Source organism: Mastomys coucha, unplaced genomic scaffold (assembly GCF_008632895.1).
Source record: "Mastomys coucha isolate ucsf_1 unplaced genomic scaffold, UCSF_Mcou_1 pScaffold13, whole genome shotgun sequence".
In the NCBI taxonomy this organism is placed as follows: Eukaryota; Metazoa; Chordata; class Mammalia; order Rodentia; family Muridae; genus Mastomys; species Mastomys coucha.
Window position 1 is genome coordinate 32,607,225 of NW_022196895.1, and position 26,814 is coordinate 32,634,038.

Here is a 26,814-nt window from a genome sequence, read left to right on the forward strand (position 1 = left end):
GGATTATGTACTCAATAATCTAGTTGCTGGTTGTTTAAATGTTGTCTGTAGAGTATGAGTTTGACATCAGAGCTTGTTTGAAGTGTATAATCTTAGGCTATGTGTGGTGGCATATGTCTATAATACTTAGTATTCTGGAGTTAGTAGAGGCAGGAGGATTGGCAGTTTGAGGCCAGCCATGGCTACATAATAAATTTAAACTCAGCCTGAACTGTATGAGAGAACCTTTTTCAAAAGAACTTTAAGTTAAAATAGACAGAAGAAACTCGTACTGTAACCCAGGTGTATTGATTTAGATCTGCATTTTAATAGACAATATGGGTAGACTCATGGATTTAAGTTAGGCATGCTGATGTATCTGAAATGGGATGATTGATGTGAGTTTAAGGCCTGCCTGGGCAAGTAGTGAGTCTGAGGGCTGCCTAGACTTTAGTATAAGACTCCATCTTAAAAGAAAGGGAAAAAAAAAATTAATGGATTAGTTAGTTATTTTATAATGATTGGGGTTTGTTTGTTTTTTAGATTTTTTTTTTAAACCAAGATAAAGCTTTTGTCATAGGCTCATGTTCAAAAATATCTTTATTCTTTTTGTGAATCAGAATAGTAGTATCCTTTAAAAGCTTGTCCATCTAATGCTTCAAAAGACAATTTTTTTACAAAGGCAAAAAATTATCTTTGCAAAAGATCAGTTAATCCAACTCATTCAGGAGGCAGAAGGGCAGATCTCTTGAGTTCAAAGTCGGCATGATCTACATAACAAGTTCTAGGACAGCCAGAGACATATAGTGAGACCCTGTCTCAAAGAAGCACAGGCCGGTTAATTAAACTCTCGTCATAAGTGGCTTTTATATAGTCTGTTAACAGCAGTGTCTGTCAACACAAATAGGAGAGCGAAAGGTGTGATGTCACCTTTCAAATACAAAAACTCTGAATACATTTGTAGATTATGACTACTGTGAGTTAATGCTTTGAGAAAAGCTAAGTAAGCTTCAACCCAGACCAGAAAACAGCAAAGAAAACAGGTAGTCCCTTTGTTCTACATCAGTTATGTTTTCAATCATTGTTAACACTTAAGGCTGAAAAACCAAACTCTAACCAAACTGGCTAGCACTGTAATTTTATATATAATGACAGCATTATTTTTAAAAATATTTTATATGTGAGAATACTTGCTGCATGTGCATATTTGTGTCATCATATTGTGTGCCTGGTGCTTGTAGGTCAGAGGATTTCAGGTTTTTTGAAATGAAATTACAGATGGCTGTGAACTCAAGTGCTGGGCAAGTGCTGGGAACTGAACTCAGTTCCTCTGCATGAGCAGCAAGTTTTCTTAACCACTGAGCTATCTTTCTTTTCTTTCTGACGTTTGGAATTTGAAATTAATGGCTCTGGCCCAGAAAGATGGCAAAAGGTCAGACCGTGAAGTCTAACAATCTGGGTTTGACTCATGTTAGAAGGAGAAAATAAAGTCATGAGCTGTCCTTTGAACTCTGCATACTGATACTGTGGTAGAGTAGTATACATGATTAAATACGTGTTTTTAAAGAGAAAAAAAGCTAATGACTCACCCGAGAGGCTGCTGTTTTCTCAGCTAAGGAGCCACTACAGAGCTAGTGCTGGTCTTTTCACTGCTGCTGTTGTATGAGTCTACTGTCTAAAAGTGATTTAGGATAAAATATTTCTTTCAGTTAAGCTTATGAAACTTTCAAAATCATAAATTGCTAAAATGACACAGTGGCACATGCCTTTAATTCCAGTACTTGGGACACTGAGACAGGTGGATCTCTGAGTTCAAGCCTGGCCTGGTCTAATGTCATGAGTTCCAGAATAGCCACGGCTACATAGAGAGACCCTGTCTTTTTAAAACTATTGCTCAAATGTTCTTTCTAGAACCTTATGTGTTGTTGTATTTAAAAAAGAATATTCATGTTTCGCAAACTTTCAGTTACAAAGACTGAAGGCCGGTGAGGGTTGGAAGTTGGCTTGTCAGACTTGGTGGTGTTTGCCTTTCTCCATTCCGCCATCTTGCTGGCCCTCAATCACTTTGTATCTAATTGGTATAGTATGATCAAAAGTGATTGTAATCCCAGCATTACATAGAGCTTGGGAACATTAAGGACTATAGTAGACCCATGTCAATAAATAAACACAACTTTAGATATAGATTCTAAAACCTAAGAGTGATTATGTTAGTTGCCTTTGAGTATGTAAGCTTTGGGGATTGCTATTTTGTTAAGTCAACTTCAGATATAAAAACAGTTTACCAGAAAGATTTTGAAAAATAAAAATAGTAGTTATTGGGGGACAGTGGTTGAGAAAACAGTGTAGGAAGAAAATCAACAGAAATGAAATATATATGAAAATCTGGTAATGAAACCCAGACTGTGCATACTGTTTAAAAAATAAAAATACGGGGAAGTGGTGGCGCACGCCTTTAATCCCAGCACTTGGGAGGCAGAGGTGGGCGGATTTCTGAGTTCGAGGCCAGCCTGGTCTACAGAGTGAGTTCCAGGACAGCCAGGGCTACTCAGAGAAACCCTGTCTCGAGAAACCAAAACCAAAACCAAAAAAAAAAAAAATAAAAAAATAAAAAAATAGAGCAGAAGAAATGGTTCAGCAGTTAGGACCACTTGCTCTTTTTTTTTTTTTTTCTAAAGATTTATTCATTTATTTATTTATTATATGTGAGTACACTGTAGCTGTCTTCAGACACTCCAGAAGAGGGTGTCAGATCTCATTATGGATGGTTGTGAGCCACCATGTGGTTGCTGGGATTTGAACTCAGGACCTCCAAAAGAGCAGTCAGCGCTCTTAACCACTGAGCCACCTCTCCAGCCCCACTTGCTGCTTTTATAGAGGACCCAGGTTTGGTTTCCAGAACTTACATGGCAGCTAACAATTGTCTATAACTGTTAAAAATATAATAATAATAATAATAATAATAATAATAATAATAATAATAATAATAATAATAATAATAATAATAATTGTTAGCTATTTTGAAATTCATAATTTTGCCTAGTTAAAGTTTTTATAAAATTACAGTTGCTACAGGATGCTTGGCATGTAAAATATCCATGCCAGTTTATCTTAGTGAATTTTTTATATATGTCTTAACTATTTAATGTAATTTCATATCATAGGATCATGAATATTTTTGCATTAGTTAATTTCATGTAATCTTTAATTTTAGTCGCAGTCTGGCAGAAGCTTGCTCAGATGGAGATGTGAATGCTGTTCGTAAATTACTAGATGAAGGCAGAAGTGTAAATGAACATACAGAAGAAGGAGAAAGCCTGCTGTGTTTGGCTTGTTCAGCAGGATATTATGAACTAGCACAAGTAAGCAGAAATAATTCTTTATTATTAGTAGTGTGGGGATCCTCAAATTCAGAGCCTTGTGTATGTGAGGTAAGTGCTTTTCCCCTGAGCTACATCCTTAGCCGCAAAATACTTTTTTTTAAAAGATTTATTTATTATTATAAATGAGTACACAGAAGAGGGTGTCAGATTTCATTATGAGTGGTTGTGAGCCACCATGTGGTTGCTGGGATCTGAACTCAGGACCTTCAGAAGAGCAGTCGGTGCTCTTACCTGCTGAGCCATCTCACCAGTCCCCCAAAATACTCTTTAGTGTTTAAAATTATAGAGGGGCTTGGGTGTTTTATTTATTTTTATTATTTGTAGAAGAAACTATAATTGGAAGCTAGAGACCCTTCCTTCCTTTTTCCTTTAGAGGCATACACAGTTCACTTTTTTTGTGTGCATGTAGTTAGGCATCGTTTACTTTTATAGTATGTATTCAAAGCTAATCATATTAAATAAAAATTGCTTAATCATACTTTAAGCCTTTTAAAAATTTTATGTACATATATTTTGTATGTTTGAATATATGTGTGGGTGCATATATAGGCCAGAAGTAGATGCTGGGTGTGTCTTCCTTAAGCACGCTCTACTTTATTTATTGACATAAGTAAGGGTCTCTTACCTTGGTGAATCTGAGTTCACCAATTTGCTACTCTAGCTAGCCAGCTTGCCCTGAAGATATATATCTGCCTCTCAAGTGCTGGCTTCTCTGGCCCTCAGGTTTTTATGGTAAACCCTATCCTTTAAGCCATATTCTCAGCTCTAAACAATGTCTCTTAAAAACAGTATATAAGCCAGGCAGTGGTGGCGCATGCCTTTAATCTCAGCACTTGGGAGGCAGAGGCAGGCAGATCTCTGTGTTCAAGGTCAGCCCGGTCTACAGAATGAGTAGGACAGCCAGGGCTACACAGAGAAACTCTAAACCCTGTCTCCAATAAAAAGAAAAGAAATGGTGTGTGACTGGGGCTTCAGAGATGGCTTTAGTTGTTAAGAGCAATGGCTGCTCTTTAAGAGAACTGTTTTGATTCCCAGTAGCTACATGGAAACCTCACAATCGTCTGTAACTCCATTTCTAGAGAATCTGATGCCTTATGGCCTCTGCAGACCCCAGACATACACACAAAATAACTTTTAAAAGAAAAGTAGAATAGATAACTGGTCAAGTGAGGACTTGAGTTTGAGTTCGATTACTGGGGCCTGTGTAGTGAAAGGGTAGAGATCAGCTCTCACACGTTGTCCTCTGACTCCCATATGTGTGCTGTGATCCTTGCATGCCCTCTCTCACATACAGAGTTTATAAAATATAATTAAAAAAAAAAAAAAAAGAAAAACCCCAGCACATAATTAAGATAGCGGTACCCACCTATAATTCTAGTACTTAGAACACTGAGGAAAACAAACAACAAGTTCAAGGCCTCTCTGACTTACATAGTGAGCCCTCATCTCAAAATAACCTTAAAAAACAAAAATAAAAGTATAAGGTAAAATAGAAGTTTATTTTTCCTTCATTCAGATGCCTCTAGTTCTAATGTTTTTCTCTTGCTAGATATCTCAAACATGGCACAAATTCTTTCACAAAAGCAGACATATATAATAGGATGGCTAATGAGAGCTTATTAAAGATTAACATATGGGGCTGGAGAGATCGTGGGGCATGTCTATAAATGGCATTTGGGTTGTGGAGACAGGAGGATTTGGGATGCAGGGTGGTCCTTGGCTGCCTGATTAGTTTGAGACCAGCCTTTCAAATAGTACTGTAAAAATATAACATCTTAGGGCTCGGTGGTTAAGAGCACCGGCTGCGCTTCCAGAGGTCCTGAGTTCAACCACATGGTAGCTTACAACCATCTATAATGAGATCTGGTGCCTTCTTCTGGCCTGTAGGCATACATGCAGGAGGAACACTGTATATATAATAAATCTTTAAAGAAAGTCCCAGATGAAGGGGTAGAAAAATGTAGCATCTGACCCATCATCCTGACCAGTAAGGGTGATTATTTTTACTTACTTTTTATCCTTATCTCAAAACGTTATCTTCTCAGATTGAATAGTTTCTCTGTGAGTGTGATTAATAATAAGCAACAACCTCTTTGTGTTTTTTTTAAAGGTGCTACTAGCTATGCATGCTAATGTTGAAGATAGAGGGAATAAAGGAGATATAACTCCTCTGATGGCAGCTTCTAGTGGAGGTTATTTAGATATTGTGAAATTATTACTTCTTCATGATGCAGATGTCAACTCCCAGTCGGCAACAGGTATGTAGAAATTGAAGGGTAAATTAGCATAATTTATTATAATGTGATGAATAAAAATTGATTACTGGTGCTTTGGTGAGATGGCACAGTAGGTAAGACACTTGCTGCCAGACTTGATGAGTTCAGATCCCAGGATCCACATGTCAGAGAGACCCAACTCTTGAAAGTTGATTTCTTACTTCTACACTGTGGCCATTCATACACATATCCTACCTCATGTACACATAAAACAAATAAATATAATTTTTAAAAAATAGATTATTGGGAAAAATTAATGAAAACCTTCTGAAGATAATCTTGACTTTGATGTCTTTTAAAAGTCTTTGTTGTAGTTGTTGAGTTATGGTCTCAACAGGTGGACCAAGATGGCCCTTGTTCTAAAAACCCCCTTTTCAGCCTTCAGAGTGTTGGGAGTATAGCGTGCACTACCATGCCTGCTGAAAAGTCTTTAAGCCAGTGTGTAGCCTTCCTGAGTTCCTAGCACTCAGTAGGTTGAAGTAGGGGGTACTTGAATTTAAGGATGGTCTGTGGTTGATAGTAAGATATAACAACAAATCTTTATCATAAACTTGGACCAGGCATAGTGGCATTTGTCTATAATCTTAGCATTTAGGAAATTGAGGCAGGAGGATTGCTGCGTGTTTGAGATACACTTTGGATACCTAGGGAATTCCAAGACATTTGAGTCTACATAGAAAGATAATATCCAAACCAGTATAGATTGTACTTGATCAAGATGAACAGTTTTTCTGCTATAATCTTTTCTTTCTTTCTTTCTTTCATTCATTCTTTCTTTCTTTCTCTCTTTTTTTTAGATTTATTTTATTTATTTTTTGTGTATGAGTACACTGTAGCTGTACGGATGGCCGTGAGCCATCATGTGTGTGGCTGCAGGTAATTGAACTCAGGACCTCTTCCAGCCCTGCTTGTTCCGGGCCGCTCCCTCCAGCCCACTCGCTCCAGCATAATTCACTGTAGCTGTCTTCAGACGCTCCAGAAGAGGGTGTCCAATCTCATTATGGGTGGTTGTGAGCCACCATGTGGTTGCTGGGATCCGAACTCAGGACCTTTGAAAGAGTAGTCTGTGCTCTTACCTGTTGAGCCATCTCACCAGCCCTACAATCTTTTCTTTTGTCCCAGTGATATATAATGTATAAAGAAAAAGTGATGTGCTATATTTCCTGAAGTTCTTTATTTCATTTAAATATAGCTCCTTTGACTTTGAATGTGTTTACCATGTCAGATATCTCATTTATAGTATGCTGAATACATTTATTAATAATAAGAGAATGCTGCTCATCCCCAGTTTATATCGATCCCCCTCCTTTTTTTTTTTTAATGCCTAAATTTTAGTAGACTAACTACTGATATATATCAAAAGTATGATTTAAATTTAGATCTGGTTTTGGGAATAGTTAGTATAGTACTTGCCAAACGTACTTGAAATCCTGGGTTCAATTTCCAGCACCACATAAACCATATGTTCTACTAACTTTTCTGTTGCTGTGACAAAATACCACGACCAAAGCAACTTATAAAAGAAAACATTAAATTGGATTTGTAGTTTGAGAGTGTTAGAGTCTGTGATGGTGGAGCAAAGGCATGGCACAGGGAATAGCTGAGAGCTCACATCTTGATCTCCAAGCAGGAGACAGAAAGAAAAGCATACTAGGAACAGCAAAAGTCTTGAAACACCAAAGCCTATCTTTAGATCGCATCTCCTCCAAGATCATAGCTCCCGATCCCTCCCAAACAGTTCCATCAATTGAGCTAACATGTAATGAATAATTACATATTCAGTTTTATGAGCCATGGGGAACCTTCTCAAACCATTGCATTTCACTCCTTAACTCTCAATAGGCTTGTGGCCATGTCATAATACAAAATACATTTATTTCAACTTTGGAAGTCCTTGTAGTCTTTCATAGTCTCAATACTGTTTTAAATTACAAATCATTTTTGAAACTCAGTGCCAGCAGTTGTCAGTCTGTGTGTTTTGTCCTCTTTGGAGATTGAACAACCATTTCACAGGAGTCATCTTAGATCATTGGGAAAAAACAGATATTTATATTACAGTTTGTAACAGTAGCAAAATTACAGTTAAGAAGTAGCCATGAAAATAAGTTTATGGTTGAGGGTCATCAGAACATAAGGAACTATATGAAAGGGTCTTAGCATTAGGAAAGTTGAGAACCACTGCTCAAGACAATCTCTTAATTGTAACCCCTTTAAAATCAAAAAGCAAATTATGTGCTTCCAACATACAATGGCACAGAATATGTATCACCATTCCAAAAGGAAGGGATGGAGCACAAATACAAAATACTAGAACAAAGCAAGATGGAAACCCAGAAGAGCAGACTCCACTCCATGTATTATATCAGCGGGCTTAGATTGTTCTTCCCTTCTAGCTTTGCAGCCTGCTTCACACTTCTTTCTGCCTGTATGCAGGACAGTTCCACTCCCTGTATGTAGCTCCCAGTGGCAGATATCCCACAACTCTGGCACCTGTGTAATATCTTGAGATCTCTAGTGCAGTCCAGCTGTCACCCACAGCTTTATGAAATGGCTTTTCGGAGCCTCCATGTAGGGAGGCTACCAACTCCTGCTGCACACTTGGCCACAGCAGCTCTCCTTAACCATGGAGGAAGATTTCCCAAGCCCTTTACTCCTGTATACTTCATTGATTCTAAAGCAGTAACCACATGGACAACACTGCTAAGTTCAGCTGCCTGCTTGGGCTGGAGTCTGGCCTCCTTAAATCACATTTACACAGCAGCTTTCATTTGTTGTTGCTTTCTAGAAACAGAAAGTTCCTTAAGCCTTTTTATAACTAGGTGTAGTCTTTATTTCTCCCTTTATTTTCATATGAATCAGGCCTCACCTTGATCTCTTTACCTATTTCAGCATAAGCCTTGACTCCAACATTAAATTTCCTGGTTTTTTCTTTTCTTTAAACCGTATAAATTCAATTTATTTTTATTCTACTTGCTTATTTTCATTGTAATTATAAGAGTGATTACTAATACAGAGTCAGTATTAGGCTATCTCTAAAATCTGACAAAGAAATTAGTCTGTTGTCGATTTAGCCTCAGGCAAATTCTTAGCACAAGAAAGAAAGCTGCCACTTTCTTTGCCAAAAAAAAAAAAATCACAAAAATTGTCTCTAGCACAGTTGCTACTTGATTTTCTCTCTGAAACCTCCTAAGCTGGACCTCCATAGTCCACATTGTTCTCAGCACTACTTACTGTCTTCCAAGCTCCTACTAGAATGGTTCCTTAAGCTCTGCTTACAACATTCAACTACTTTTCTAGTCCAAAGTCCCAAACCCTTCTACATTCATCCAAAAAACCACATGGTCAGGTCTGTCACATCAGTAGCCCACTCTTTGGTACCAACGTCTGTATTAGTTAGAGTTTCTATTGCTGTGATAAAACACTATAACTAACATAAATATAAAAGAAATTGTTAAATTGACCTTAAAATTCCAGATGATTCGAGTCCATGGTGGTAGAGCAAGGCCGTGGTGACAGGAATCTCTGAGGGCTATATCTTAGTCCCTAAGCTGGAGGCATAAAAAGAACACTGGAACTGGCTCAAGACTCAAGGCCCACCTCAGTGACAGACCTCCTCCCACAAAGACACACTTTCTAATACTAACAGGTCCACCAGCTGCCCACCACATATTTAAATAGGAGCCGATGGGAGCCATTCCTGTTCAAACCAGGTTTGGTGGTACATATCTATAATCTCAGAACTTTCAAGCCTGAAGCAAGAGAAGAATTCTTATGAACTACAGAATTCTTTTTTTGTTTGTTTGTTTTTTGTTTTGTTTTTGTTTTTGTTTTTTGAGACAGGGTTTCTCTGTATAGCCTTGGCTGTCCTGGAACTCACTCTGTAGACCAGGCTGGCCTCGAACTCAGAAATCCGCCTGCCTCTGCCTCCCAAGTGCATGTGCCACCACCTCCCGGCTGAACTACAGAATTCTTATGAACAGCCTGGACTACAGAGTGAAAGACTGATCAGTAAAAAATAAATAAAATACTTTTGAAGGTGTTAAGCTGAGAGGAATATATACATATCCTGTTGTGTCATGTTGTGAGTGTAAGTGTGAGATATTTGTCTTTGGGCAGGAGAGATTATATACCATTTAAGATCACATTCCGTTGTTGCCAAGGACCCAAGATAATTTCCCAACCCTGGCTCAGGTGGTTCACAACCATCTGTGACTGTAGTCATTTTTTTCAGTAGACTCCTACTATATGCCAGAATCATTTAGGATGATTATTAAAAATACAGGTTCCCAGGCTGATGAGATGGCTCAGCTGGTAAAAAGTACTTACATTCGAGCCTGATGACCCAAGTTGATCCCTGAAACCCACATAAATATGGAAGGAGAGGACCAGCTCCTAAAAATTGACTTCTGAGTTTTATGTGCATGCACACCATGGTACATATATGCTTGAACACTCTCAAACACAATACTCATAACTAAATAGATTTTTGTTTTTAAAGGCTTCTAGGATACTTCCTTTTATATTCCAAAGCTGCCAGTCTCAGAGACAGAGCTGAAGACCATAACACTGTACTTTGGCTACATCTGGGGAGGTGCTCAACAATCTTGTTACATGGTTTTAGGTGCTTTTTGCTTGGTACCAGATATCCTACTTACCTACTCACCATCTGAGGCTCAGCACAAATATAGCTTTTTTTTGGGGGGGGGGGGGAAATAAAACAAAACCCAAACTAGGTAGCTATGGTAGTTTGTACCTATTGTTCCAGGTTAGACAAGCAGGTGGGGAGTTTGAGGTAAGTCTAGGCTACAAAGGTGTGCAACCTCCAAAATAAAACAAACAAAACCCCTCCACTTTACTGATGACTTATACCATGGAATTCATCTTTTAAGTGTGTAGTTCTAGAATTGTACAATTTACTTTTGGGTTAATTCTGCCACTATTGAAAAATCTCTATAGATGATCTAGGTTCCGGTCACAAGCACCTGTAATTACAGACCCAGAGAATCTGATGCCTCTCTCCTACTTCCTTGAGCAGTAGCTACACATGTGGTGCACATACACACACATACATAAAGCAGGCAAAACACCTATAAATAAGTAAATCTAAGAAGATAATAAGTAAATAAAGGATCTCTCCGGGGCTGGTGAGATGGCTCAGCGGGTAAGAGCACTGACTGCTCTTCCAAAGGTCCTGAGTTTGGATCCCAGCAACCACATAATGGCTCACAACCACCCGTGATGAGAGTGGACGCCCTCTTCTGGTGTGTCTGAAGACAGCTTCAGTGAATTACACCAGAGCGAGCGGGGCCAGAGTGAGCGGGCCCGCAGAGATCCTGAGTAAAATTCCCAGCAGCCACACACATGATAGCTCATGGCCATCTGTACAGCTACAGTGTACTCATGTACTCATACACATAAAGTAAATAAAATAAATCTTTAAAAAAGAGAGAGAAAAAAATAAAGGATCTCTATCCATTTGAAGAGGTTTAAGCAACCACTATTCTGTTTTCTGTGTTTATATTTTCCTTTTTTACATCTTTTATACTGTCTAGACAGCTAAAACATATAGCATTTTGTATTGGGCTTTGAGGAAATTCTGTCAGAAAATAAGCCGGGCGGTGGTGGCGCACACCTTTAGTCCCAGCACTTGGGAGGCAGAGGCAGGCGGATTTCTGAGTTCAAGGCCAGCCTGGTCTACAGAGTGAGTTCCAGGACAACCAGGACTACACAGAGAAACCCTGTCTCAAAAAAAACCAAAAAATAAAAAAATTTAAAAAAATAAATAAAAAAAAAAATAAAGATATCCTTTAAATTGGTGACAGTTAAAAAAAAAGAAGAAGAACGTGAGCTGGGGATGATTTTTTATACTTATAATTTCAGCTACTCATAAAGTTGAGGCAAGAGAATTTTGAGTTCCAGATTAGTGTAGACAATGTGGAAAGACTTCTGGGTTGGGGTGGAGGGAGAACATGTTTGTCTATCATGTGTGAGAGACCCTGGGTTGAATCTCTAGCACATACAAAAAAAACCCAACAAACATACATATAACTTGGTCGAATCTCTAGCACATACAAAAAAACAACAAACAAGCAAACATATAACTTGAGATAGAAATTGTAGTGATTTATGCCAAGGAATTGGAGAGAGAGAACTAGAATAGTAGTATGCCAACCATTGTCTTGTAACTTTAAATTTTTTTTTTATTCTTTGTTAGGGAACACTGCACTTACTTATGCTTGTGCTGGAGGATTTATTGACATTGTAAAAGTGCTTCTTAATGAGGGTGCAAATATAGAAGATCATAATGAAAATGGACACACTCCTCTAATGGAAGCAGCCAGTGCAGGTCATGTGGAAGTTGCCAGAGTTCTTCTAGACCACGGTGCAGGCATCAACACTCACTCTAATGAGTTTAAAGAAAGTGCTCTGACACTTGCCTGCTACAAAGGTACTTTTTATGTTGAAATATTTATAATTGTTTTTATAACAGCCTCAAATATTTGAATATTGAGTATTTGGGTTAACTTTGCATTCCTTCTTCACCTGAGTATTTGAATGAACTTTACATTGTTTTTTCTTGTGGAGTAAACTTATATAAGGCCATTTTAACCTGTGTTTTCTGTGCTATTCCTATTTATATTTCTTTATTATTTTTGTTCATTTAGCTATGATGGTAACCAAACCAACTTACATATTTTTGGATTTCTATTATTTAATATCCTTCATTCTATAGAATTTTTCCCTTAAAGTATTATAAGCAAATCTACTGATAGCCAGTTGATGTAGAAAACCAGAAAAATATGGTTTACCACAAAGAAAATATGATGTACCACAAAGAAAAATTTAAATGACCTGTAATATTACTGTCTAAAGATGAAAAAGCATGTAAAAGTATTTTAGTGTATGTCCAGTATATTTTTAAGTAAGCTTTTTAATATATATATATTTGTGAAATTAAATGATTTAATAGTTTTATATTGTTTATTTTATTTAGTAGGTATCATGAATATGTACTCATCTTAATAAATGTTCCTGTAACATAAGTTTGGATGATTATATAATATTTCAGTTATATTTTTCTAGATTCATTTGCTTGTGTATACCACAAAACACAATGATTTGTAGAGAAGAGAAACCCCAAAATAAACTTACTTGAGCTAGTATTGCAATTTAATTTTGTCCTCAGTATCGAAGAGTGCTATTTTTCTGTTGTACGTCCTAGTATATGTGTTCTGTCCTTAATTTTATCTGTAGTCTAGTAGGCAGCTAGAGTACAATAGTCTCTACTTGAAGATGAAGAGGGTAACAGCAAAGTAGCAACTGCCTTCCAATTTAGTTCCTTTTAAGAAGTCTTTCTAGAAGCTTCACTTTGTAATTCTCATCGCATTTTGCTGACTTCCCTCTGCTACAAGGAAGGCAGAAAATAGTCTTTTAAAAGTTAGGCATATTGCCACCTAGATAAAACTAAAGTCCTCTATCTCAAAAATAATAAGTAAGAATGAATGTTGAGTAGGGAACTCATAATCTCTGCTGAATTCATGAAATGAGTACACTAGAATTTCCTATTGTGTAACAATTGTTCCAAGTTTGTTTCTTTTTTAAAAAATTATTTATTTACTACTGTTTTTATTATTTAGGAACATTGATAATATCTTTGTGCAGACTGCAGATGTTTTTGCCTAATCCTCTTATTTTCTAGGATGGAGTCTAGAAGTGAAATTGCTGGGTCACAGGGTGTGGCATTTTTAAGGCTTTTGATCCGTCCTCCCAGATTGCCTTCTAGAAAGGTTGAACCAGTTTACTAGGTGTCTCAGACCCCACTACATGTTGAGAACCCCCTTTACCAACCTTATGACCTCTTCAGTACTGGGCATTATCATTCTCTTTACTCTTTGCATTTTGGTGGCTAAAATAATGATATCTTATTTAATATCTCCTCTATCAACTTAATGTTCATTTATGCACTTTTTGAATTTCTATTTTATATCTTTCATGCATTTTTACACTGGCTATTAACATTTTTAAGTTAAATGTATCAAGAGGATTGTAATTATTTTTAAATGGAGTTGTGTGTTTGCTTATTGTTAGTGAGTTATAGTGATTTTCAATGTTTTTCTAGAAAATATGTTATACTCTATCTGGCTTTCTATTTGATTCTAGTGTTTTCATAGTTTATATAAATTAAATAAGAGAACAGCATGATTACTTAAAGTGGAAATATGCGCTTTAGAAAGTCAGTCTTTAGCCTCCCCTGCCTCTCCCACCCATCTGCTGGTCTGGCTGGCAGAGGGAAAAGAACTTGCATGTTGGTGAAGGAAATAGCTGGGTGGGAGATGGTGAAATAGAGAGTAAAATTCAAGATGGTTCAAGATGTCCTGCAGGATGCAAAATGCAGTTTAATCAGAGTGCCATTTTTTTTTTGTTCAAATGATTTTAATTATTGGATTGCACAATTTTTTAATATGCAAATAAAGTTTTAAAATCTGGGGGTCTACACAGAGAAACCCTGTCTCGAAAAACCAAAAAAAAAAAAAAAAAAAAAAAAAAAAAAAAAAAATCTGGGGGCAAAAAAAGGAAGTCAATCTTTAAAACTTAGTATGACCTTATTGAAAGTGTACCTACTTAATGGTTTATAGTTAGCGTCCTAGTACTGTCATTGAGTAATTGATTAAATTGAAAATAAAACTTTATAAATTGTATAGACATTTTAAAATAAAACCATTTAGTTTATAGTCCATTCTCTAACTTTATTTTTAAGGCCATTTGGATATGGTTCGATTTCTGCTTGAAGCTGGTGCAGATCAAGAGCACAAAACTGATGAGATGCACACTGCCTTAATGGAAGCTTGCATGGTAATTTAATTATCTTCATTTGAAATCTCATGGGGAAAAATTTGAGAATTATTATTCTTTCTGTTGTATGTGTGTCTCTGTTCTTGTGTGTGTAAAGGTACATATATATACCTTTAGAATCCCAGAGGGCAGATAGCCTTGAGTGTTTCTCTCTAGACACTATCCACCGTATGTTTTGAGGCAGGGTCTTTGACTGACTTGAAACCTCATAAGCACAATAGTCTGGCTTTAGTGATCTGAATGTCTACCTCACTGTTGTATACCAAACACCTAGTTTTTCCTCCTCCCTCTGGTTTCTGGTGACCAAAACTTATGTCTTCATGCTTAAAAGGCAACCACTTGAACTGAGCCCAGTTTCTAGTTAATGTTTGACTTGTATTTTTAACCAAATACTAAGTAAAAAACAGGTAATGCTTTAATATATGGACTTTTAGAGAATAATAACAATTTGCAATCCTGCTGTAGTGTTTTTAGTTTTAAAGTTAATGTTTCTTTTAATTTAATTTTTTACATTAGCCAGGCAGTGGTGGCGCGTGCCTTTAATCCCAGCACTTGGGAGGCAGAGGTAGGCAGATTTCTGAGTTCCAGAACAGAACTCAGCCAGGGCTACACAGCGAAACCCTGTCTTGAAAAACCAAACAAACAAAAAATTACATTAAATGTTTTCCTTTATTTTTTTGTGTGTAATTTATATATATATATAAACACTGAATTTCAGTATTCATTTATCATATGCATCCATGAGTTTGAACTTAGGGTTTAAAAATTGTGTGTGTCCGTTTGTGTGTGTATGATATGCTTATAATAGGTATTAAAGTCAATATAAAGTGTAAAGTCAAGAATTTAGACCCGAGGACTGGGAATCTGCAGACATGGCTCAGAGGTTAAGAGTGTATCTTAGCAACTTTTCTATTCCTGTAAGGATATACTATAACCAAGGCAACTGTTATGAAAGAGAACTTTTAATTTGGGAGCTTGCTTACAGTTTCAGAGGGTTAGTCCATTATCATCATGGCAGGAGTATGGTGGCATGCATGGCACCAGGGCAATAGCTACGAGCTACATCCTGATCCATAGGCAATAGGCAGAGAAAGACTCCAGGCTTGGTGTGGGCTTATGAAATCTCAGAGCCCAACTTCAGGGACACACCATCTCCAATGATGCTGCACCTCCTAATTATACTCAAACATTTCACCTACTAAGAACTAGACATTCAAATATATGTCTATGGAGGTCAGTCTTATCCAAGCAACCAGAATGCTTAGTGCTTATGCAAAGGACCTACATTCATATCCCAGCACCCATGTGATAGCTCATATCAGCTCTTTGAGATCAATGCCCTCTGGCATCCTGGCATGAAGTGTCCATAAACTTATAGGCATACAAATATGCACATAAATACAAATAAATAAATCATTAAAATAAAAAAAATCTGAGGACTAGAGTGGAGCTCTGTGGTTAAAATATGGGCTTTGCATTTGTAAGACCGTGATAAGTAATTTACACATAAATAAAATCTTTATTTTATATATTTAAAATATTCTTTGCCTTGGTCAACAAGTTGATGAGGCAAAGACAGAAGAGTACTAACCCACAGGGACTTCACTTAGTGACATAATCCCAAGCGATAATGACTTCGCAATTCCTTATGCCTTTGGTTTTTTTCGTTTGTTTGTTTTGTTTTTTTGTTTCTTTGTCAAGTTTTTGTTTCTAAGGAAGAGCCAATACAGTTTCTATATTTGAAAGCAGAATCCCTCTAAATTTGAGAGTATGGTTTGTATTTGACCTGACAATTGTTTGAACAGTATTTTTGAGGTTCTGTTGACTGGATTTAGTAGGTTTTCTATTCTTTTTTTAACTTCAAAAATTATAAAAGTTCAAAGTTATTTGGAATTATGAGTATTCGTTATCAAGTAAGATTTGTTTTAGAAAATTTTGCAGTTTGTGAAAATTAAGGTAATTTAAACATTTAAATTTTTGTTGTTGTTCATTTGTGTTTTGCCTGCCTGTATGTCTGTGTGAGATTGTTAGGTCCCTTGGAACTTGAGTTACAGTCAGTGTGAGCTGCCATGTGGGCCCTGGGAATTGAATCTAGGTCCTCTGGAAGAGATGTCAATGATCTTAACCACTGAGCCATCTTCCCAGCCCCTTAAACATTTTTTAAAAAATAGTATTAATAGGTGTTAGGTAATGTGCAAGTGCTGATAATAATAGTGTATAATATCTAAGTTATATAGGCTTTCTTTAGTCCCTTGCTTGCCTTCCACTTAAAAATCTCTAAAACTCTTTCTTTGTTTTACCTGTTACCATCTACAGGATGGACATGTAGAGGTGGCACGTTTGCTTTTAGACAGTGGTGCTCAAGTTAATATGCCTGCGGATTCCTTTGAGTCTCCATTGACTCTAGCTGCCTGTGGTGGACATGTTGAATTGGCAGCACTGCTTATTGAAAGAGGAGCAAATCTTGAAGAAGTTAATGACGAAGGATACACGCCCTTGATGGAAGCTGCTCGAGAAGGACATGAAGAGATGGTGGCACTTCTGTTGGCACAAGGTAAAGCCATTGTACTTTATTAAAATTAACCTCCTTGTGTGTTTTGCATATGAGTTGAAGTAGATAATGTTTTTGCACTGATGAGAAAATAAATTTTCTATAGTTTAGGCGGGCCTTGAATTTCAATCATATAAAAGTTTCAATACCCTAGAAGGATTAGCCTAAGCACAGATGGTAGGTGATTCCCGTCTTATTTGCACACTGTGTATAATTCTCTGCAGCTAGTTCTGTCTTTTGTTGTGCTTTCAGGTGCAAATATAAATGCCCAGACAGAAGAAACTCAGGAAACTGCTCTTACCTTGGCATGCTGTGGAGGCTTTTCTGAAGTTGCAGATTTCTTGATTAAGGCAGGGGCTGACATAGAACTCGGCTGTTCTACACCTCTCATGGAGGCTTCTCAGGAGGGACACCTGGAGTTGGTTAAATATTTGCTGGCTGCTGGTACGTGGCTTTAAAAATGCCTTTAACACAGAACGAAAAATACAAACGACACTTATGTCTCAAATCTAAAAACATTGAACTAAGAAACAGTGCAGTGGTGGCTACCAAAGTCTAGGGATAGTGTAAGGGCATGAAAAATCCACAGCAAAAAAGGGGAATGTTGGCAGACTGCCAGGGTTTATTGACTTACCGTCTGCACTGAATGATAACCCAGTTAGGGGTATGGAGTTTTTTTTATTATTTTTTTAAATTTTTATTTAGAGAGAGAGAGAGGGAGAGAGCAAACGTGCAAATATGAGTATGTAAATGCAGACATGCATATGTTGTAGCACACACATTGAAGTGAAAGAACAACCCTGAAGACTTGATTCTGTCTTTCTACTGTGGATTTCAGGAGTCAAACTCAGGTCGTCAGGCTTGTGCCATAAGTATTTTCACTTGCTAAGCCATCTTTTCATCTCCTAATTCAAAATTTCTACTATGAGCAGACTGTGAATGTTTTTATCTCTAAGAAATAATATATATGTAAGGTGATAGATAGTAATTCATGTGATCTGGTTCAGTGTGTTCATAACAACACTGAGCTCCATAAGTGTATACAAGTATTATCTGTCTATTAAATAAAATTAGGGTTAAGGCTGTAGCTCAGGATTAAAGGGCTTCTTAGTATGCATTAAGCTCTGGGTTTGTTAGTTTGTCATACTAGCATCAGGTACTAGGGAATTCCGCTAAGGATCGAAGATCACCTGAGCAATAATATTCTAAGACCTGGTCTTTAACAGACTTCTTACTATTGTTGTTTTTTGTTTAGTGACTTGTTTATAAACTGTCCTTTTCTTTTGGAAGAAAGGTTAATTCTTCCTGCTTAGTCTTTAATGATAAGAGGAGATGGCTGTGGTATGATATTTTAAGGCTGTTAATTTCTTGACATTTTAAGTTGCCTTAAAAAGAAAATAAAGGGGTTTGGGAGAGATGACTCTGCTGGTAAAGCACTTGTAATGCATGCATGAAGGTCATACCCAGCACCATACCATCATGTAAAATCTGGGTGAGCATGATGGCCACTATATAATCCTAGGGACAGGAAATCTGCAGAGCAAGCTGACTAGCTGGACTGTGGCAAGCTTCAGATTCAGAGAAAGACTCTACATCAATATATAAGACAGATAATCATCACAGAAGACACTGCCACCCTTTGGCATTTACAGACGTTTGCAAATATGTTCTACATATATGTGCTCATACATATAGGCGCATACAGTAATGCACACAGCAGTCATACATAAGACCTAAAACAGTGGGAAGTAATTTTACAGGCAAAATTTTTATTTCAAATGTTTGTGCTTTATAATGTATTATATTATTCTCATTTCTCTCCTGCTACACCAGTATTAAGGATTCATTTGCTTGCTAAAAATGATACCACTAAACTATATACCTAGCCTTACTTTTTTAAATTTTGAGACAGGGTCTCATTAAGTGGTTGGGCCAACCTTGTATTTATTCTATAACCCATACAGGCCTTGAACTTAAGATTCTTCTGCCTCAGCCTCCCAAACAGCTAGAATTACAAGTCTTTGTCACCAGGCACAGTTACTTTTTTCTTTGTTTTTTTCTTTGTAGCATACTTTGCCAAAGCATATATGACTTGGCTTCTTTTACCATAGTCCTCTAGTTCCTATTCACTATTAGCTTCAAGTTAAAGGTAGAGAACTTGCAATGTTTGTTTGTTTTTTAAATTATTTATTTAATGTATATGAGTACACTGTAGCTGTACTACATACCAGAAGAGGGCCCATTATTCAGTTCTTGTTCATTAGCTAGGATTTCCTGTAAAAAGAAATCTCTCTGTATTCAAAATTTGGTAGAAATTCATGTAGATATTGTAGGATAACATTTGGCTTGAGCTTCCTCCACTTTTATTTATCCATTTCTAGAAATGATGAGATGGTCCCCTAGAGGCAGTGTAGTGGGGGAAGAAGAGTGTTTTAAGTTTCTACTCTGTGTGCATATTTGTGTATATGTGCATGTGTGTGCATACATGCATGCATGTACGTGCATGGCCACAAGTACACTACAGTGTGGATGTGTAGGTCAGAGGACAACTTTGTTAAGTCAGTTTTCCTCCTCATACCTTTCTGTAGATTCCACCAATCAAACACATGTCACACTTGTGTAGCACTGCAGAGCTATCTTACCAGGCTTTAATTTAAGGTCCTTTGGGCTCCAGTTCCCAAAGGTCAGGGTTAAGAAATACATATTTTTCTTAAACATTTAAAAGAAATGCCATAAATTCATGTTATACTTCCAAATTAGAACCATGAGGTTTTTATTTAACTTAAATAATTAATGTGTTTTTCTTAATAAGAAAAACTTTTGGGCTGGAGTGATGGTTCAGGGGTTAAGAGAATTGACTGCTCTTCCAGAGGTCCTAAGTTCAATTCCCAGCAACCACATGGTGGCTCACAACCATCTATAATGGGATCCGATGCCCTCTTCTGGTAGGTCTGAAGATAGCTACAGTGTATTCTGTATATAAAATAAATCTTGAAAAAAAAAGAAAAAAAGAAAAACTTTCATTTTTACCAAATAATTATTTACTTGATTTGTACCATGTTATCTATAGAACTGTTTCAAAATTCCCTGTTTAAATGTTTTGCTTTTGTATCTAGTAATTAAGGTATATTTTGTGACATACACAGGCAAATTTCTCTGCTTTAAAATAATTTGGTTTAAGCTAGGCAGTGGTGGCACACGCCTTTAATCCCAGCACTTGGGAGGCTGAGGCAGGTGATTTTCTCAAGTCGAGGGCAGCCAGATCTACAGAGTGAGTGACAGCTAGGGCTATCCTGTCTTGAAAAAGAAAAATAAAAAATTTGGTTTATTGCTTTATTGTAAGGTAAACACACTTTTATGAAATGGATTTAAAGGAAGTAAGACAAAAAGGGAAAATAGGAATACTTAACTGTATTTTGATGGCATTTTCACATTTTGAATTCTTCAGTTTCACCGTATTGCAAAATTGGACTAATGTAATTCTTCAACTTCAGGGTAAATGTGTGGTTTTATTTTTTTTCTAGGTGCTAATGTGCATGCTACCACAGCAACAGGAGACACAGCTCTAACCTATGCTTGTGAAAATGGACATACAGATGTTGCAGATGTTCTACTTCAAGCAGGGGCCCATTTAGTAAGATTTTTTTTAATTTTAGATATTTATGCATGAATGTTAATATTTATTCATATCTACCATTTGTAATGATCTGTAATTTACACATTTTGAATAAAATCGGGATTGGTAGTATGGCGTACAAGTCTTGCTGACAAGACTTGACAAATTGAGTTTAATTCCCTGAACCCACATGGTAGAAAAAGATAACCAACTCACATGAGGTTGTCCTCAAACCTCATGTATACGTGTGGTTACACATACACACTAAGATTTAATTGAATAAAATAAACCTCTGGTCACCTGTAAGTTGTTAGATGTATTAAATGCATTTGAAATATGTTTAATAGCAAATACTTTTTTTTTTTTAAGATTATTTATTATATGTAAATATAAAGTATCCATGTTCAGGACCTCTGGAAGAGCAGTCAGTGCTCTTAACCACTGAGCCATTTCTCCAGCCTGCAAATACTATTTCTTTTCCTAGGTAAAACTATTAGTTTCTCATCGTGTCCTCATTTTTCTTTCTAAAGTGCTATTCATTACATATACCATAAAATTCAGTGATGTATTCACAGAATAAAATAACTTGTCAATTTGCTTGTGGTGGTTGACTTTTCTCTGTATTTTGAAGCAGAGTTACTTCTAAAGATGTAGTTGAGTGGTAGAGGGCCTGCCTGACATGTGCAAAGACCTAGGTCCAGCTCCCAGTATGACAAAAGAATGCCTGTTTATTTTTCTTCTCCTCTATCTATTTTTATGTGGTGTGCTTGCATGTGTGCTTTATGTAACACACATGTCTGCACAGAGGCCTGAGGAGAAGTCAGTTATTGACTATCTAATTCCTTGATAGAGTCTTTCACTAAATCTGGAGCTAAACTGGTAGCTAGCAAGCACTAACAATCTCCTGTCTCTGTTCCCATAACACTGGGACCACACTCAGCTCTTAAGAAAGTGTGTGTGTGTGTTTGTGTGTGTGTAATTCATTCTCTCTTTCTTGGGGAAGGTGTACTGTAGCATACATATGGATGTCAGAGGACAACTGGCATGAGGCATTCTCTTGTTCCATCCTTCCATCTTGTTGGTTCTAGGAATCAACCTTGGATGTAGTAAGCCTTGGTGGCAAACAAGCCCAAGGAAGATTTTCTGTGCAGGAAATTTTTAAAAATATATTCCAAATGTTCTGGTGTCACATTATTCTAGGCTGTTTCCTCAAATACTATAGAAAACTTTACAGCAGAAAACTGAATTTTAATGTATTATACTATTCTCACTTCTCTTCTGCTACACCAGTATTAAGGATTCATTTGCTTGCTAAAAATGATACCACTAAACTATATACCCAGCCTTACTTTTTTAAATTTTGAGACAGGGTCTCATTAAGTGGTTGGGCCAACCTTGTATTTATTCTATAACCCATACAGGCCTTGAACTTAAGATTCTTCTGCCTCAGCCTCCCAAACAGCTAGAATTACAAGTCTTTGTCACCAGGCACAGTTACTTTTTTCTTTGTTTTTTTCTTTGTAGCATACTTTGCCAAAGCATATATGACTTGGCTTCTTTTACCATAGTCCTCTAGTTCCTATTCACTATTAGCTTCAAGTTAAAGGTAGAGAACTTGCAATGTTTGTTTGTTTTTTAAATTATTTATTTAATGTATATGAGTACACTGTAGCTGTACTACATACCGGAAGAGGGCCCATTACAAATGGTTGTGAGCCACCATGTGGTTGCTGGGAATTGAACTCAGTGCTCTTAACCACTGAGCCATCTCTGCAGCCCCCAAGTTTTTTGTTTTGTTTTGTTTTTAAATAGTATGGTTTGTGTTTTAAAGTACTAAGTTGCCTTTCTCCCTTGTTTGCTCTATCCAGGTCTTCTTTTCCCTTCCCTCTTTTCTTCAGTTTTGATGTATTATGATGTCAGTACTTTCCAGGCTTCCATTGTCCAACCATTTTATAGTTCAGACATGATTTTTTTTTTCAGACATGATTTTTACTAATAGGTAGTTGGTTTAAGTCATAATTTCTGAAGGTCTTAAGAGATAGTCACTTACTATTAGCTGGCAATGTTGTGTCAGCTAACATACTTGGAGATGTTTTGATTTGGTAAGTGTCTTATATTTTCAAAGTATTTGTGAAGATAATTCTCTGTCTTCATTGTAGCATGTTGATTTCAGTAATAAAAACAGTACTTGTTAAGATAAAGGAACTATACATTGCTGTAGAATTTCTTTCACATGAATTTTCCAACAGAACTAAAATAGAGTAGGACAAAGAAGAATACATAACTTGATAAATATTACATTCTTGTTCCTTGGCCTGTCATTCATTTCAAGATTTATACCATACTGTACTGTACTTTACTACTGATGGGGAGTTTCTGCACTTAAGGATTGTATCCCATAGTGAACAACTTATGTAGATATTAGAACTAAATACATTAATTTCCTATTCCTTTAATGAGATTTTGTGATTCAGTATTTCATTTCATTTGCATATATTGTCATTCTAAATTAGTCTGCTAAAAGGAAGAAATACCTATGGGAGGCATCTTATAAGTCTATACCTTAAACATTGGAAAAGTAACTTAAATGTGAATCATTTCATCAAGTCACTAATTTGATTCGAATAGTTAGAAAGGTTCGTGCATGTAATCCTAGTGCTCTGGAGACTGAGACGGAAAGATTGCTGAGGGAGTTCCAAGCTCTCCAAGATACATACATACATACATGTTACCTGGACTATTCTGTGAAACTGTCTCATCAGAGTCGAAGCCTGATGAAAAGCCACTTCTGCCTGATTATACTATCTTCTAGACTTTTATTATGATCATGTAGATTTTACTATGGTCATTAAGAATTCCAAAGGGAGACAATGCAGTGTAAATAAATGTGCCTTTTCTTACGCTAACATAGTCAACTTGGGTCCTGTTTTGTTTTGTCTGTTTTGTGATGTGATCTCATGTAACCCAGGCTTTCCCTGAACTTGCTATGTAGTAGATAAGGTAGATAAGATATAGTAAGATATAAGTAGATACGAAACCTTGAAGTGCTACTGCTCCTGCCTTCACTGTCTGTGAGAGATCTAGTCCAGTTGGTAGAACTATACCTGAGGCACCTGAGGCTTCAAGTTCGCTTGAGCAGAGCATAATGGCAGAAGCATGAGGTGGAGAGTGCTCTTTGATTCTTGGCAGATATTAAATGAATATAAGCTTTATTTTTATATCCATATTATTGTATATCCATACCTAATATATTTGTTTTATTTGCATTAATATTATACATAGGAAGGCAGGAGAGATGGCTGAGTGGTCAAGAGGATAGCTGTTCTCCAAAGGACCAGAGTTCAATTCCCAGCACCCACATGACAGTTCACAACTACCTGTAACTCCAAGTGATCTGACACCCTCTCACAGACATAACATATAGGCAAAACACCAATACACATAAAATAAAAAATATTTTTAAAAATACCATACATAGAAAATCAACTCTGATAAGTGTTTAGTATGTGGCTTTCTAAAACTTTTATCTGATATTTTTATTTTATTAGTATACATTGTACACAACAGTGAATTTAATGATGACATTTTCACACTCACATATAATGTATTTTGATCATGTTTACTCTCCCTTTCTCTCTCCCATTTTTCACTGATTTCTTTCTTCCCCAGTAATCCCCTTCTCTAGCTTTGTTGTTGGTTTTTGTGACCCAGTGAGTTTAGTTGGGGTTGCTTATAGGAGCTTAGGTGAGGTTATTTATGGGAATATGGGCAACTTACCAGTAACTACACCAGAAGAAAATGTCTCTCCCTCACTCAGCAACCATTAACTGCCTCTAGGTCCTCAGGGAGGGATGGGGCCTTGTGAGGCCCTCCCCCCGCCCCAGCAACTGTTAACTGCCCCTCCCCCTTCCATGAGGGAATGTTGACAACTCAATCATGTTTAGGTCTTACACAGGTAAGCACGGCTGCTTTGAGTTCATGAGTGTGGTGATCTTGCCATGTCCCAGAAAACAGCATTCCATAAGACGACCCCTTCCTCCAATTCTTCCATTCTTTCTACTCCCTCTCCTGGGGATAGTCCCTGAGCTCTGGGGTTGAGTTGAAGGTTGGGAGGGTATCATTTAGGACTAAGCGTTCAACAGTCACATATTCTCAGCACTTTGCAGTAACACTAATCACAGCAGAATGAAGCATCTTTGACCAGAGCTGGCATCACAGCACTAATCTATTGACATAAATGTAGTTTTTGTTGTTTGTCATATGTGTATGCTGTGTGTAGGTCCCGCTAGAGGTCAGAAGAGACTGTCAAAACCTCCTGGAGCTGGAGTCACAGACCTGATGTGGTGCTGAGAGAACTCTGGTCTGAAAGATCGGGTAGCCCTTTTAACTACTGAGCCATCTCTCCAGTCTCTCAACATAAATATTTACAGGCTATTTTGACCATCTACAACATGTCCACTTAGTAAAACAACAGTAATTGCTTCCTCTTGAGAGCTTGTGGCCAGCATGGAGTTTTGAGTATGTTTTTGTTGTTTTAAAAACAATCCCTGAGTTTCTAGACTGCTAGAAACAGATATGTACAAACCATACCCAGATATTTATTTGAAACAACCCATGTTCTTATGAAGTTATTTGATGAACAGAAATAGCTTAAATTTTTGATTCATTTCTGTTTTTATAGGAGCATCATAATAGGTTCCATGTCAGGTACTTTGCACTTATTATTTGTTTGAATTTGGCTTGCTCTTAGTTGAGATTAATATGGGAGGGAACAGGAGAGAAACTGAGTACTTGAAAGTCACCTTCAAATCATATAATTATCTCAGTATCTTCTTATTAAATCTATATCATAAGAATGTATGTCCCTATCACTAAGGAACTTGGAGTTACTCTATGCGAACCCTTTACAAACCTACATTTCTTAATTATTTGGTGGAGATTCCAATGACTCTAGTCAATGATTAAAAAGCACTAAACATTTATAAGAGAGGAGGAAGCTACATAACTAATTATCTTAAATAGTATTTGAGTTTTCCTACACTTCTTGACATCTTCAGTATTCTTGGTTAGATATTTTAAAATGTTACTCCTGCTTGTAGCTTTAGTTTTCTTTAGAGACCAAGGAATAAGTGTCTATAGTTTAGCATAATTACTTCCTTTCAAGATTTCTATTAACATTTTATTGAAAGATCATCATCATGTCCTTAAAAAAACAATATTCAAGTAGAGCTCTGTTAGAGGCCTGCCTGTTCCACATACAGAGTTCTGGACCAACTAAGGCTACTTAATGATAATCCTGTCTCAAAACAAAAACCATAGGATTATGGTTTTAGGATTGTTTTACTTCAAAATGTACCTGAAGTTCCAGTGAGAAGGTCTTCTACAAGTTCTTCACAGCCAAATGTGATTCTCATTTTTAGGATAAGATCTATAAGTTCTTTTTTTCTTTCTCAGGATGGTAAACAGGAGGACATGAAAACTATTTTAGAGAGCACAATTCCAAGCCAAGGATTAGGTCATAGTGGCCTTTGATGCTTATAAACTGCCACCATATAGAATAGAATATCTGAATTGAAGCTAAGAAATTAAAGGACCTTTGTTGACTGACAAAGAAAATCCTCTTCAATTTGAAAATATTATGATATCTTGGTGAAGAGATTTGCATTGTTAGTGGTTTATTTCCTTAGTACTATTTATATATGGTATTCTTTTTTTTTTTTTTTCCAAGACAGGGTTTCTCTGTGTAGCCCTGGCTGTTCTGGAACTCACTCCGTAGACCAGGCTGGCTTGGAACTCAGAAATCCACCTGCCTCTGCCTCCCAAGTGCTGGGATTATAGGCGTGCACCACCACTGCCCGGCCATATATGGTATTCTTTAAAAAAAAAAAAAAACTCTCCCAGAAGTACAAACTTAAAAGTTATTTTTAGTGAATCTCAAATTTAACTGAACAGCCTTCTACTCATATTAATGTCTTGATCAAATATCACAAAAAGTACACATGAAGTAAGAGAAGTCTAGCTGGTAAGTAAGTGACTTAGCTCAAATATAAGAATATTTTCGTAGCTGAGTATAGTGGGAATCCCAGTACTGGGGAGGCAGAGGTAGGTGGGTCTCTGAGTTTGAGGTTAGCCTGGTCTACTTAGTTACAAGACAGC

General features: G+C 36.9%; 1 protein-coding gene and 1 long non-coding RNA gene across 5 annotated transcripts in view; one reads left to right on the top strand and one right to left on the bottom strand.

The window, feature by feature from the left end:
- The window catches only part of LOC116087014 (ankyrin repeat and KH domain-containing protein 1), an 83,641-nt gene that overhangs the window by 18,483 nt on the left and 38,344 nt on the right, over positions 1-26,814 (top strand). For all 3 annotated transcript variants that reach the window (XM_031365395.1, XM_031365394.1, XM_031365396.1), the window contains exons 4-10: positions 3,194-3,341; positions 5,473-5,620; positions 11,853-12,086; positions 14,397-14,491; positions 16,808-17,045; positions 17,295-17,486; positions 20,567-20,676. In XM_031365395.1, coding sequence (XP_031221255.1) covers positions 3,194-3,341; positions 5,473-5,620; positions 11,853-12,086; positions 14,397-14,491; positions 16,808-17,045; positions 17,295-17,486; positions 20,567-20,676 — 1,165 coding nt within the window. The remainder of the gene's footprint in view (positions 1-3,193; positions 3,342-5,472; positions 5,621-11,852; positions 12,087-14,396; positions 14,492-16,807; positions 17,046-17,294; positions 17,487-20,566; positions 20,677-26,814) is intronic.
- LOC116087021 lies at positions 32-26,151 on the bottom strand. Of its 2 annotated transcripts, none has more exons than XR_004117225.1 (4): positions 26,015-26,151; positions 17,344-17,506; positions 9,100-9,186; positions 32-1,654 (listed from the first exon to the last, which is right to left on the bottom strand). It is a non-coding gene; the product is annotated as an uncharacterized LOC116087021 (long non-coding RNA). The 2 variants fall into 2 exon arrangements; XR_004117224.1 differs by lacking the exon at positions 32-1,654 and adding an exon at positions 7,490-7,658.